The 14,166-nt window shown below is 39.7% G+C and overlaps 1 protein-coding gene across 4 annotated transcripts in view; it reads left to right on the top strand.

Moving 5' to 3' along the window:
- The window catches only part of fer1l6 (fer-1 like family member 6), a 39,751-nt gene extending 25,600 nt beyond the window's left edge, over positions 1–14,151 (top strand). For 3 of the 4 annotated variants that reach the window (XM_015359499.2, XM_015359497.2, XM_015359498.2), the window contains exons 27-42: positions 178–300; positions 1,039–1,084; positions 1,611–1,655; positions 4,953–5,062; positions 5,141–5,269; positions 5,934–6,068; positions 6,294–6,421; positions 7,237–7,407; positions 7,762–7,916; positions 8,285–8,427; positions 9,588–9,676; positions 9,987–10,085; positions 11,202–11,443; positions 11,847–12,004; positions 12,626–12,726; positions 13,500–14,151. In XM_015359499.2, the coding sequence (XP_015214985.2) occupies positions 178–300; positions 1,039–1,084; positions 1,611–1,655; positions 4,953–5,062; positions 5,141–5,269; positions 5,934–6,068; positions 6,294–6,421; positions 7,237–7,407; positions 7,762–7,916; positions 8,285–8,427; positions 9,588–9,676; positions 9,987–10,085; positions 11,202–11,443; positions 11,847–12,004; positions 12,626–12,726; positions 13,500–13,680 (2,055 nt within the window). In that variant the 3' untranslated portion in view covers positions 13,681–14,151. The remainder of the gene's footprint in view (positions 1–177; positions 301–1,038; positions 1,085–1,610; positions 1,656–4,952; positions 5,063–5,140; positions 5,270–5,933; positions 6,069–6,293; positions 6,422–7,236; positions 7,408–7,761; positions 7,917–8,284; positions 8,428–9,587; positions 9,677–9,986; positions 10,086–11,201; positions 11,444–11,846; positions 12,005–12,625; positions 12,727–13,499) is intronic. The other variant, XM_015359500.2, reaches the window with a different exon arrangement.
- Positions 14,152–14,166: the final 15 nt, after the last annotated feature.

Below are 14,166 nucleotides of genomic sequence, written 5' to 3'. Positions count from 1 at the left end.
TTCTCCTTTTTTTCCTGGTGTGGGTGCGCTTCTGCATAGCGCTTTGAGGTTATTGAAAGAACTCCTAGGTTGCTCATCCGCAGTCCGTGGAAGGGCAGCGCATTTTTTGATCAAGTGCCATTTTGAATTTTGGAGCAAGTTAATGGTTATCCCATCAGCACCTTCTCAATTCTTTAGGCCGGACGAAAGACGACTAGACGGTCGACAAAGAGGCGAAAACGCACCGTGGCCGACGAAAGTGCTGAAAACGTCATCGACTGGTGGTCCAAATACTACGCATCAGTGGAGAAACTTAAACAAGTAAGGTCACCGTAGAGCACAATGTCCACTATTGCTTGGCTTTGAGCTGTGATCTCTGCTCTGAGTCTCTGCCCTTCAGATCTTATAGCAGGGGGAGGCAGCTGTGGCAATATGGGAGGGGGGCGTGTCCAGTGTGGAGGCGGAGCCCTGGGAGAATTTTGTAGGTATTGTAAGTTGCAGCAAGCAGGAAGGAGGAAAGGAATTCTGAATTCTGCAAAAGAGCAATGAAAAGCTTGCTGGTGGGTCACCTGCCAGAGATATTGTTATTGCGATCCAAGAAAAACCCCAGAATGAAACCATTAGTTTCGTGACACAAAACACTCAAACTTGTTTCCAGCATTCTTAAAGTACATAACATTGTAAGATAATTCCATTAAATATTTAAATGTCCCATGCAATTTACCATAGATAGCTATGTGAACCTCTTTCTATTGTTATTTTAGCCTGGTTGCAAATGTGGATATTTTCCCTTCAAATAAAAGTAATTAATTTGTCAATTTTGATCATTTTTGTGGTACTGTATGTTCAGTTACAGAAGTGTGATGTTTTAAGCATATAAAGAAATGGGGGTTTTCTAATACATTCTTACACTACTTTTTACTAGACCTGGTTGACCCAGTAAATGTGATAAACCTTACTGTACTATGTATTTGGATTGTCTTCAAAAATGTCTACTCAGTTGTGCTGTTTATGGTGAGCTTGATTTAATTCATTTGGTTGCTTGTCTTTTTTCAAAAGGCAAAACAGAGGGAGGCACCTGATACACTAAATTTATATGACAATGGTAAGTAAGGTTCATTTTTCATGATTAAGAATAGGGTCGAAACTCATTGGTCAGGTGAACCTATGTTTGCAATAACTCACAATTACTCTGGTCTCTTAAGAAGATGTGTAGCTTGAGTGTTACCTGAGAACATGCTGCATCTATGCTAGCATGAAGCACTTGATAAAGCCATTATAAATTGGCTTGTGTGCTCGTGTTAAAGGTGGAAGATACAGTGAGAGGCTACTGGTCTTTATTTTCTCTGTGCACATTCTGACATGAAGAATACAAGTGTCTTGCTCCTTGGTAAATTAATTACATACTCCTTCAGGCTCCTTTAATGTGCTACACCTAACTAAAGAAATTTAGGATGAGATTTTGTATAATACAGACGTTAGGCAAGCCAAGCTGATTTTAAAAAGCAGAGCTACTGTACATAATAAAAGGTTCACTTATTCTTATGATAGATTGAGTGGCAGACTCTGATCAAGGCTGTATTGATGTGTTTTTCTTCATGTCCCGGCTCACAACAATGTTTGTACTGCAGTATCTCCACTGCACAGCTTGCTTTCGGACGGAGTAGACTCTCTGGGTAAGGAATAGCTCTGGTTTCCCACTTTCAGATTCCTGTCCTCTGGGGTGTATTCTGATAGGAAAAGATTCCTGTCAAGCTGTATCATTTCTTGGAAAGATACACTTGGGCAACATGTCAGAAATATTACAGCATGCACACTTATGTACCATTCATAAATGCTCTATATATTGTAGTCCTTCCAAAATTCTGCATTGTTTTTTTTCCTGAAGGCCTGGCATTAAATATATTATCCAAAAATGTTTTGTGCGAAGTTGTGTTAACTCCTTCATTCTATAGTTCATGACCATAACATGTTGTTCATGTACTGCATATATTTAGCAGAAATAACTGAAAGTAGAACAAATCTGGAGTAATTCCTTGAAAAATCCTACATAAATTATTGCAGCAGAAATTAACTTCTAGGCAGAAGTAAGAATCCAAACTGTACAATGTCTTCTTTACTTAAATTGTTTGATCATTGTCTTCAGGATTTTCACTGGTGGAGAGCATCACTTTCCATAATGTGTGGCATTTTATTTGTAGGATATACAGTACTTGTTACACTCACCCCTCCGCTCCACAGCAGTCGCAGTTCAGTGGCTGGCGCTGAGTGGATTTGAACCCTATTCAGCCTCTCGTTGGCGATCCGGCATCGACGTTTGCATTTTACTTCTGAACCTCGAAGCCCGCCTGCAGTTATATCACCCTGCAGGTCTTAACTGGCAGCCCACTGAAGCTCAGCAGGGTTAAGCCTGGTCAGTACCTGGATGGGAGACCTCCTGGGAAGCTATGGTTGCTGCTGGTATTAGTATTAGTGGGACCAGCGGCTGGCGGCCACCCAGCGGACTGTGTGGGTCCTAATGCCCTGGTATAGTGGCGGGGACACTATACTGCAGTGGGCACCATCTTTCGGATGAGACATTAAACCAAGGTTCTGTCTCTCAGTGGTCATTAAAGATCCCTGGGCATTTCTCCATAAGAGTAGGGAGTTATCCCGGTGTCCGGGCCAAATTTCCACCCTCGGCCTTTACCGTGGCCTCCAAATTGTCCCCATGTATGAATGGCTTGTACTTGTCCTGCGATGGACTGGCGTCCCATCCAGGGTGTACCCTGCCTTGCGCTCGTTGCTTGCCGGGTAGGCTCTGGATTCCCACGACACAGTATGGTATAAAGTGGTTTGGCACATGACATGACATGACATGAACCGAGGAGCCCGAGGAAACTGGAAACCAGGAACAAGAAGGGCTCCGCTGGGAAGCCGAAACGCTGGATCAGAAGTGAAATGTAGACGTCAATTCCGGATGGATCGCCAAGGAGAGGCTGAATAGCCTATATTAAATACCCTCAGAGCACCTGCTACAGTTACCGCTGTGACTATAGCCAGGTGCTCTGAATCACATCGCTGTCTCCACGGTGATCAAGGCCGAGCGAAAGGCGTGGCCGCCGGCCGCTGAACTGCGAGCATAACAATACAAGCCTCTTCTGAAATTGCTTATCGGTTCTAACGAGTCTAACGAGGCTTCTTTTACAGAAATACAGTGGGTGCTGTATGTCTGCGATGGTTTATACGGCACATTCTGCTGCTCTAAACATTCTGACATGGTTTGCTTTGAGTACTGACACAAGGTGATTTCTGAATCAGACTGGGATGTTTCTAAGCAGAAACATCAGCATGCCTGAAAAAAAAATTACGGGTTGAATGTTAAATCGAAGAATAAAGAGAGAAGCAGCCCCCCGTTGTTTTAAGCAAATCTCACTTTATTTGTTAAATGGTGAATCGTTTGGTCTTTCACCGTCTGTCTGTGCCAGTCGACTGTTATATTTGTGTTTTCCACACTTACATAACTCGGTCATTTCTTGTTTTCAGTCATTACTGACCTTGAGAAAAAGCATCATATTCTGTAAAGGATATACACATATTCCCTTAAGAATATAAAGATTTTAGGCCTCTCATCTTTACATGTACAGAAAACTTTGCCAGGGTGAATAGAACACAAATTTTGAACATGAAATTAATAGTGCTTATAGAAGACCTTGTTTATAGAACGTGCCACATACAACAGTCCAAACTGAAAAGTAGCTCTTAATTAACCAGTAAGTCAAACAAATATGGGATAACCAATTACCAGACATCTCTGTTTTACTTAGCAACCAACTTCAGAGCTCAGTGATGCAGGACAGACCATTCATTAAAAAAAAACACAATTTGTTTATGAAGAAATATTCAGAAAACTTTGTGTTTGTCTGACAGTATTCAGAGACATTCATGGTTTAAAATATTGTGTACATTGTCTATTTAAATTCATCACTCCCTTCCAATGATGGGAGTTTCTTATTTCTTACAGATTTATACCCGATTTCCCTTGTCTTCACTCACAGGGGAACCTTACGGAGAGATGTATTTTTTTTCTGAAATCATCTGAACCACTTTTATCAGAAACAGACTAAGGCCACTCTGCTAATTATGCGGCTGTGTCAAAGCAATTTTTTGTACCTGAACTAATTAGGTTTTCCATAGCAAAGATGGTGAATACCTACAGTATGCAGTGAAGAAGTTAAGATTCTGATTTTTCTTTGTAGTTTTGGCATACATTTAACTTTTTACCCATTCCACCTGTGAGTGTTCAGTTTCAGCTTTCAAGTTTTGACAAAAAGTCTTCACCTTAAAAAATGTGTATGCACTATTTTTTTTAAATGGGGTATCATTGGGAAGCAGTAAATATTTTTTTGCCCCTAAATACTAAATATTAGGGGTAAATATTTTTGAAAGGTACTGCATGGACCAAAATTAAAAAATAAAAGATTATTTTTTTACACAAATTACAATTCTAAATAAATCATTGTTAAATGTTTCCTTGTTTGAAATGGTGAGCATCATTATGTTTTTCATAATGATCTTGTTTTTAATGTTCCATATACAGTGCATAACCTATATTTTTCTACTCTGTGCATTCCAGATGACAGGAAAAGGGGCTGGATTATTTTATTTCTATTAATATATTTTACACTTTACAGAGAGCCTTGGTGGGACGCCTTGTATGCAGTGAAGAAAATTAGCTTTGTTTTAATTTTAATCTCAACTGATTATAGAGAAAGGAGAAGCTACTGCATACTGTACAAATTAAAAAAATCTCTTAATGAGTTAACAACCCACCAAGTACTACTATGAAATCAAAACTTGTTTGAGATCACTACGTCACTACTTTCTTATGTTTTCCTGTGAGAATCAAAATCATCACTTGAGAATATGCCCCTTAGATATTCAGGATTACATGCATACATAGAGTGAATAACATCGACCTTTGATGTTTGTAGTGAGCGGACAGTCTGAACAGTATGCTTTGGCCTCAAGAGATGGAGACAAGAAGAAAAAAATTGTCAAGTTCAAAGGAGCGCAGGATCAACCTAAACTGGCCACCTTACAGGTGAGAGTAAAAGCACGATCTGGCAGTCATGAGTTCACATTGCGACAAACATTTTACTCAGAATTCAATTTCCGCCAGATATACGATAAAGAGCTGGAAGCTGAGTTTGGGCCGTTTGATGACTGGGTGAACACCTTCGAACTGTATCGCGGGAAAGCCAGTGAGGATGAAGGCACGAGCGACGAGAGAGTGGTGGGAAAATTTAAGGTTGGTGCCCTCGACATTTGTGGCTTTTGGTGGCATTTGGACTTGTGAACGTTTAAAGGAAACCATGGTCAATGTGCAGACATTCATGTACAGTGTGTTTCCTCGCCTGTGTGCTTCAATCCGATTTCTGCCAAAGGATCTGTGGTTGTATCCTCTAGCTTGGTACAGATCTGATCAGCAAACCTTCTTCATCACTGCCAGTATCTGAGCTCTCCTGTGGCACATGAGACACTAAACATAGAGCACACCATCACATCTTCATCTTACCCTGACAGTTTTGTGTCACTTGCATTGCCATTAGAAATCAAAAGATACTGTTAATTAAACTACCCCTTATTTCATATGTTTTGACCTTGCTATAACTATAGTACAACCTACTCAATTTGGAAACATTATCAGCTATTTATACTGTATCCACACAGTTCAGATCATTCTGTTCTTGGGTTGTTGTTCTCAAAATCTACATAGAATGAATGCCAAAAAATGTTCCCATCTTTCTAAAACTTTAGTAGCTGAAAATAGTTGGGAAATGATGCAAAGTATTTCACAGTCAATCTTATGATCGTATATAATACTTGTCCTGATAATCTATAACACATGTAATATAATACTTGTTAGCTTGGTTGCTTCTCACAATGCTCTTTTTATTTTTGCAATGGTACAGGGCCGGTTTTGTTTATACAAGCTCACCGATGAAGATGACGACGAGATCGACCATGACCCTGGTCAGTTCAAGATCACCCAGGCCGTCCCACCTAATCACCCTGTGAAAGTCCTGATCCGTGTCTACATAGTGGCAGTACGTTTATTCCTCCTTCCTTTCACCTGTCAGCCAGTTATTTCCTAAGATTAGAAAAAAGGTTTACAAATGGTTGTGTTAGCTTTTTTAATTGACCTAGGCTGATTAGACAAGCATCATGGAAAGTGCAGGGTCCTTTGGTTTAAGTAAAAGCTCATATTACATTTTTATTCCTTCATTTAGATTTCAATTATTTTTATACTGAGTCTGGTTGGCCTTTTTCAGGCGTTCAATCTCCACCCAGCAGACCCAGATGGCAAATCAGACCCTTACATTGTACTAAGGCTGGGGAAAACCGAGATCAAGGATCGGGATAATTACATCCCAAAGCAGCTGAATCCCATCTTTGGAAGGTGTGTGAAGGAGATTTACTCATGATTACTACACAGACATCTCCTGTGCTCACTCCCCTCCGACCCCACAAGAGGCATGTGTTCCATCTTTGTCGCTTCATGACATTACTTTCCAACGATACAGGGAAGCAACACCTTGAGGTTTGAAACAAGGGAGTGCATTGCCAATTAAAAAGCAAACTGTTAGAGACGACTGAGTGTCCATTATCATTGTACCAACTTTTGTTCTGATAAACTCCCTGTTATGCAAGATTGGCCACATTTCTGTTCAAATGAGAATAATCCTTCCGTCCTTTTTTGTAACTATTTTATCCAATACAGGGTCACTGGGGAGTGACCTGGCTAGCAAGGAGCTCAAGGCATCGCAGGGCACACACACTCACACCTGGGCCAGTTTTCCCAGAAGCCAATTGACCTCTTAGTGTGTTATTGGGAGAAAGCTGTAGCATCTGGAAGGTATGGAAGCCCGTTTCCGCCAGGTAGTAAAAAAAAAACGTGCTATGGTACAGTATCTCAGAATTGCGACTAAGTCGGAATTCTGAGTTACTAAGTCGCAATTCTGAGAGACCATAGCGCATTTTGTTTTTACTACCTGGCAGAAACGGGCTTCCATAGGAAGTGAAACCTACAACCAACATGGGAAGAACATACAAAATCCACACAAATACAGTAGCACCTGGGGTCTGAAATTCATCCAGGGCCCCAACACTACGAGGCGACAATGCTAACCGCTTCATCACTGTGGCAAATGAAAATGATATTTCCCCCAAAAGTTTGACAATTATATTCGTTTGACTTGGCTTTTTGTTTTTTAGATCTTTTGAGATCCAAGCTACTTTTCCCATGGAATCCTTACTGTCCATATTAATATATGACTACGACATGGTAGGGGGAGATGACCTGATTGGAGAAACTAAGATTGACCTAGAGAACAGATTCTACAGCCGACACAGGGCAACCTGTGGGATACAAAATGAGTACGCCATGTGAGTTACGCAACGGGCATCGTTTCGCGGCCTTGAATGTCATTTTCAGGTGTTCGATCGAAATCCCATTTCATTTCTGTTTTCTGAAAAGGCAAGTCTGACAGCTTAGTAATGTAAGGCAGAAAGAATCATTTAGCCTGGGGCAATTCCATACTAGAAAGAAGAAAAATTGAATTAACTTTTGCCTTTTGTTATTAAAGAAACGTGCGTGAAGATTACAGCGTAAAAAAATGATGATAATAAGCCATTCAACAGACGGCTGATGCTCACAAAGTACTCCAGCCAGTGTGTCCTTCTTCTGTTTGTAAAATTTTGGAACCTTCTCAAGTTCAGTAACTGTTCTCCTTCTCACAGTGATGGTTACAATGCATGGAGAGATGCAATAAAACCCACTGAATTACTGACCAAGCTCTGTAAAGAACATCGCTTAGATGGACCTCACCTCAGGCCTGGGAGAATTACCATAGGGGACAAAGTATTCACTGGAAAAACAGTCTTTGTAGATGAAGGTACTGTATGTAAGGTCATGTTTTTAAATCTAGACAAAGTGCCAGGTAAATGTGTATATTAAGGATCCTGATGTATTGATGACATTGACATTCTATCAATGTCACTAAATAAAAAAACAAAATAAAATGTCAATTGCTTAAACGTTTTTTCACATTATAGGGAAGGAACTATATTTTTTGGGGAAAAAATTTTTTGTAATGGTTAGGAAAAAAAACCAATTTTGTGTTTTTTGCTACATTTTTTCTGCCCATTAATAAATCGGGAAATCCTGTTAAGAAGCTAAACCTTCAAATGACGGCGCAATAGCGATTTGAAATATACTTCAACAACCAAGGTTGGATGTTGACATCTGTTACTTCTTGTGCAGATCAAACAGTAGAATCCTATGAGCACCTAGCGCTGAAGATTCTCCATCGCTGGTCAGAATTCCCTGAAGTTGGGTGTAAACTGGTCCCAGAACATATCGAGACTAGGGTCCTCTATCACAAAGAAAAGCCTGGAATGGATCAGGTAACTGGAATCAATTTATAATATTAATAAACATTGACATGTATTTGTCCTTTCTTAACCTAAGTTGTTTTAGCTACATGTAGCAAAGGTTTCTGTTCTTTTTTACTAGTGTAACAGCTTTTTCTCTTTATTGTTTAGTTACCTACAGGAAGTAATAATTCTAATTTCACTAACAAAATTAGGATCATCATTAAAATGAAAATACAGATCTTTCTAATTTGTTCCACCAATGGTATACACGTATCACTGCAAAATCCATCTTGTGGCTGTCTTTATTACAATCAAATAAAAAATAATAAGAACAAATATACTCACAGAATTATGAAGATAAGGCCAGATAATTAGTGATAAACATGAAAACGAACTAAAACTGCACAAATGACAAGATTCCCTCAGCAGACAAGATTGAACGATGTGTTGCAGTTACAACACCGGTTGAGCTGTGGGGTATTTGCAAGGCCTTTCTGGTTCACATGATGTCATGATTAAAATTTCAATGGCTTCTTTGCTTGCAGCCACAGCACAGTGTTTTATATTACCTGTGCTGCTTGGTGTTTTGAAATGAAACTGTAAATTCTCTACAGATTTTTATAGAGAAATGGAGTTTCCTATTGAATACTTGATGTTGTGTATGAAAGGGTACTTCCAACCTTCCAGACAAATGCCCAAAGTTCACATTTCCAAGGACAGCAGCCATAACTGTACCGGTGCCTAGTTCCTAACCCTCATCACCCCAGCTGATCTCCGGGAGAACATTTGTCATTCTGAATTTCCGTTTGGCCGGTCAGTGAGTCAGGGGTCTGCCTGGAATACAACCACTCTGCCTTTCTTGCTGTGCTTCTGATACGGGGTATATTCATGAATCATTCCAACCTCCTGGAGTCTCAGACACTTACGAACTCCACTCCTGATGAATCATGAAGATTTGTGATTTTCATCTCTGCCATACAGTACTTGGGTTTTCTCACTTATTGAATTGATTTATTTGTGCTCAAGTCTTCACAGTTGAATAGGATTACAGATGTCTAATAATTCTGGTTACTGCAAAGTGCCACTTGACTCTAGAGACAGAGGGGTGGGTGGGACAGACTCCACTGAAGAGTCCTTGCTAAAACACATATTCCAGCTAATGAGTGTCACTGTTTTTCTGTGCTTTGTAGGGTCAATTGCAGATGTGGGTAGATATGTTTCCCATGGATATGCCTGCTCCTGGGCCTTCGGTTGACATATCTCCACGCAAACCAAAAGGGTAAAAAACATATACTGTATCTCACTGTCTCTGGCCAGGCCTGATACCAAGGAAAACGTATCTGCAATAGTTTTCATATCCTTTCCTATATTCTTTTCCAAAGAGGTGTCAGCTGGGCTGTATTTTTTCAAAAATCTTGCTTCCAGTTTTACCTGAAATGAAAAGAAGTGCTATGCAGATAAAGTTTTGTGTTTCCCTCTGTTTTTACACAGCTGCGCATAATGACCTTTCACCTCTTGTTCAATGATGCTGCACTCCTGTTTTTCATGTTTCACCAAAGTGAGAATTTACTTTTGTTTATCTTGCAAAGGTATGAGCTGCGAATTGTAATCTGGAACACTGAAGATGTGATTTTAGAGGACACAAATTTTATCACAGGTCAACAGTCTAGTGATATTTATGTCAAGGGGTAAGTGCATCTTGACCCGCTTTTTCTAAAGCTGTTCGTTAAAAAAAAGGCTGCCGTTTCATTAAAAAAAAGATTAACACCAAATAGTAGCCTGGTTCGTTCAAAAGCATGACATTCTCTTAAAAAATTAAAGAATACAGTCATCTCTCATGACGGAGGTTGAAAGGTTCCTGGAAATATAACGTATTGTGCTGATCACGATTTAAAAAAGTTTCATGTACAGACGCGCACTATGAAAAAGACATTCATTGAAAACTACCTTCCATTTAGTGCTTACAGTTAGTGCCAACAGCTGGAATTACTCTCTTAAGTGTGCCTGAAAAGAAATATGGAAAAAGGTTCAGGTGAGAAGGGAATCCGGCGTCAAGGCACACACCCACCTTCCAAACCAGGAGGATATACTGTAAAAGTACTTAGGTCTTTCTTCTGAAAGTTAATTGTACAATCTCCTCCCCAGACCCACCATCAGCACACTCACTGGGTTCACACAGCCAGTATGCCATCACTCTGCCCAGTGTTATCGATCCAAAGAATTGTGACAAAACATGCTTATCCCAGTAACCACAAAATATACAGTATTAAAAGCATAGGGGTATGACTGCACATACTGATTTAGACTTTTAAACTATTTAATCAAATGCGTCATTAATGTTAATATATTTTTTCAAAGATACCTACTGTAACAGTTCAACATTACAATCAAAGAGTGGAGGTTTTTGTTTTCTGCATTAGTACTATTTGTCCAGGTGGTATATCATTTCCTGATGCACCTAGTGACATTATGGATATGTGAGTTTTTAATTTGGGATTAGCACCATACTATGCTTAGATACATACCGCTTGCTCTTTGGTGTTGCATACAGTATCTTAAAGGTGTTTACCTGTAGATATTAAATACTCCAGTGATACTACTGTATATATTCCTATATACTATATATTCCTATATATTGTTCTCTATTAAAATATAACATTGCTTTAATTCACGTTGAATTCACAAAACCCTGGTGTATTAGCCCATATATGCCAGAGAAACCACAGAGAGTGGTAAACCTGTTGTGTCTAAATTATTAATTAAGAGAAAAGGGTACTGAAGTCAATTTATCCCATTTGGTTCAGGTGGCTGAAAGGCCTTGAGGATGACCGACAAGAGACAGACGTTCACTACAATTCGCTGACGGGAGAAGGCAACTTCAACTGGCGCTTTGTGTTCCCATTCAACTACTTGCCTGCCGAGAAGGTGCTGGTGGTCAACAAAAGAGAGAACATCTTCTCCCTGGACAAGACCGAGCGCAAGCTTCCAGCCGAGCTTGTGCTGCAGGTCTGGGATTTCGAGAGACTGTCTTCTGACGACTTTTTGGGTAAGATGGCAGAGTCAGTTTCTCAGTGGGACTGAGCCAAATGCCAAACAGAAATCTCATGAAGTTATTCGAGATGATCAAACCGAGAATGTGAATGGACACATCTTGTGCGAGACACACCAAATCCAGAAAAAAACAATACCCATTTGTGGAACATTAGTAGATGTTTTCTCAGGGATATTGAGTTGCGGTCAAATCTTTTTCATTCATTCATTCCTCAACATTTTTGTCACATGATCAATCCATCTGCTTAGATGTTAACTGCTCCCCTAATGTGACTTTCCAATAAGAAACTGTCCTATTTGTAAAAGAGTGTGAAATGACAAATAATACTGAGGCTCGGGAATGAAAGTAAAGTTACTATTAGGCTGATGAGGTTACTGAAGGTGGATGACTTTTGAAGGAACCGTTGAACTGGACCTACATGGATTCCCAAGAGGAGCCAAGTCTGCCAAAGGGTGCACTTTGGACATGCTGAAGGACACCACAGAGAAGATCTCCATTTTCCAGCAGAAACGTTCAAGAGGCTGGTGGCCCTTTGTTAAATCTAGTGAACTTACAGTAAGTAAGAGATTAACAGTTTTTTCCATTAATAGAAATATGTGATATACAGTATGAAGCTAGAAAGATTTCTGATTTCTGCAGTGATTTAGTAATAGTGTCACAAAAAACAGCAGATGCACAGGGAGACAGGGCTTTCGAGCCACACCAGAGTGCAGCAATAGACTCAGAACATAATGTACAGTCATACGAGCTCAGAAAGGCAAAGCAGTGCCATTATGTACCACAGAAATATAATGTTGTACAGGTTCAGAAAGTTAAATCAATACCATACAGGTACAGAATATACTCCTTCTCTACAGAATAGGATGAAAAACATCATCATCACTTTTCCTACTAATAAAAATCTTCATTTTCAGTAGTTTGGTTAAATTCTAATTTTAATGAATCGAGCTGACATATTTGAAGGAGTAGAATGAAGGAGGAATGAACCAGGGAGGCAGCTTCAATGGTAAAGTTGGGATGGAGTGAGTGGAGCTAGAAAAGATTTGTGCATGGTTGTGGGTAGTCAGCGAGTATTTTATACATAGGAGAATAGGGGAGAGGACATTAGAATTTGACCGCCTCTCGAACTTCTGTTAAATAACATCATTCAATATCCTCATTTCCATTTAATTCCAGGGAAAAGTGGAAGCCGAATTCCATCTGGTGACCGCCGAGGAGGCGGAGAAGTATCCTGTCGGCAGAGCCCGGAAAGAGCCAGAGCCTTTGGAGAAACCCAAGTAAGAGCAGCTCCACTTGCACAGTCTGCATTTTCTCAAAAGCTGACTGCAAAGCTTGTCTTAACAGCAGTTAAATATTGTTTTCCTGAACAATCAAAAGCTTTTGGTAAACACACAACCTCTCCCAACATGGAGCACACATGCTGACGTTCAGACTATATCACTACTCACAGCTAGTGCCTGGAGGGCAGACAAACATGCTATGGACCCCAAGAGATTATTCTTCTCCTTATGGAGTTTGATTTGTTTTTCTCTCCTCTTTGTCTGGTGTTACACTGTTACCAATACACTACATTAATGTAGACTGTATTAAATATAGACTGTAGTGTCTTGGTCTGCTAAGTAAGTGCAGTATTTTTGTACGAAAACTCAATTAATGGGCCTCTATCTGATCTATAATGACTAGCTTTGGGAAAGCAAAAAAGATAGAAATCTAGCCTTCTTTTGCTTTAAGGAGTTTAGCACATACACAGTATTAACAACTACTGGCAAGTCAAAAACCTTTTGAGTAATACGGTGAATAGTGCCGTAAATAATGTGAATGTTAATGAGACAGATCGCACTCTTTCATTTATCATTAGTTTCATATTAGTATAGCCATTCACTAAATAGACTTACGTAGTGCGTGCAGGGTTATTTCTTGCATTACTATAGGTCTTTCATCTTGAAATTTCCCTTAAAATCCAAATGTAATGTAGAACTTGCAGTGTCTAGATTAATCATCAATTCGAATTCACTCCCTGACTGGATTATTTGTCTTTTTGTTTTCCTAGCCGACCAGACACATCATTTTCCTGGTTTATGAATCCGTTCAAGTGCTTCTTCCACTTGATCTGGAAGAATTACAAGAAGTACATCATCATCGCCCTTGTCCTGTTGATAACTGCTCTGTTCATTGCTTTGCTCCTGTACACTCTTCCTGGTGCCATTTCCCAAAAGATTGTCAATGGTTAGACTCTGCTTGCTGCCCGTGGAAGGATCCACATCTGCATGCACAGACGTACCCCACTATCTCAACCAACCCATGAAAACTAGTTTCATTTAAGCATCGGCATTCAAGCAAATCACATTTTCTTTCTTTTATCTGCAGATCTGATGTATATTAACTGTTTTTGTTTTGCAAATATGATTTGGAACAAACTTCTGTCTCAGCACTGAAAAAAACGTATGCCATTCTATTTTCCATTCTGAAAGCTGATAGGCAACATGGCTAAAGACCAAAGGACCGATGCAGAGACAGAAGTCTTTGTAGTCTTTACATTTTTTCTAATTTTGGATTCGTTATTATACCAACTTCACAATTTGTTCAAAGCAGAGAATATAGCTTCTAAGTATTTTTGCATTTTTGTGTTCTGGCCGACGATGAATAACATTGTTTCAACTAGTTGTTTTATGCATTTTTGCAATAAAGGTGAATTCGTGGAATTTCGTTTGGGGATC

The sequence above is a fragment of the Lepisosteus oculatus genome, chromosome 12 (assembly GCF_040954835.1).
Source record: "Lepisosteus oculatus isolate fLepOcu1 chromosome 12, fLepOcu1.hap2, whole genome shotgun sequence".
Classification (NCBI taxonomy): domain Eukaryota; kingdom Metazoa; phylum Chordata; class Actinopteri; order Semionotiformes; family Lepisosteidae; genus Lepisosteus; species Lepisosteus oculatus.
Note: the sequence above shows the minus strand (reverse complement) of the source record. Positions and strands in the feature narration are given on the sequence as shown.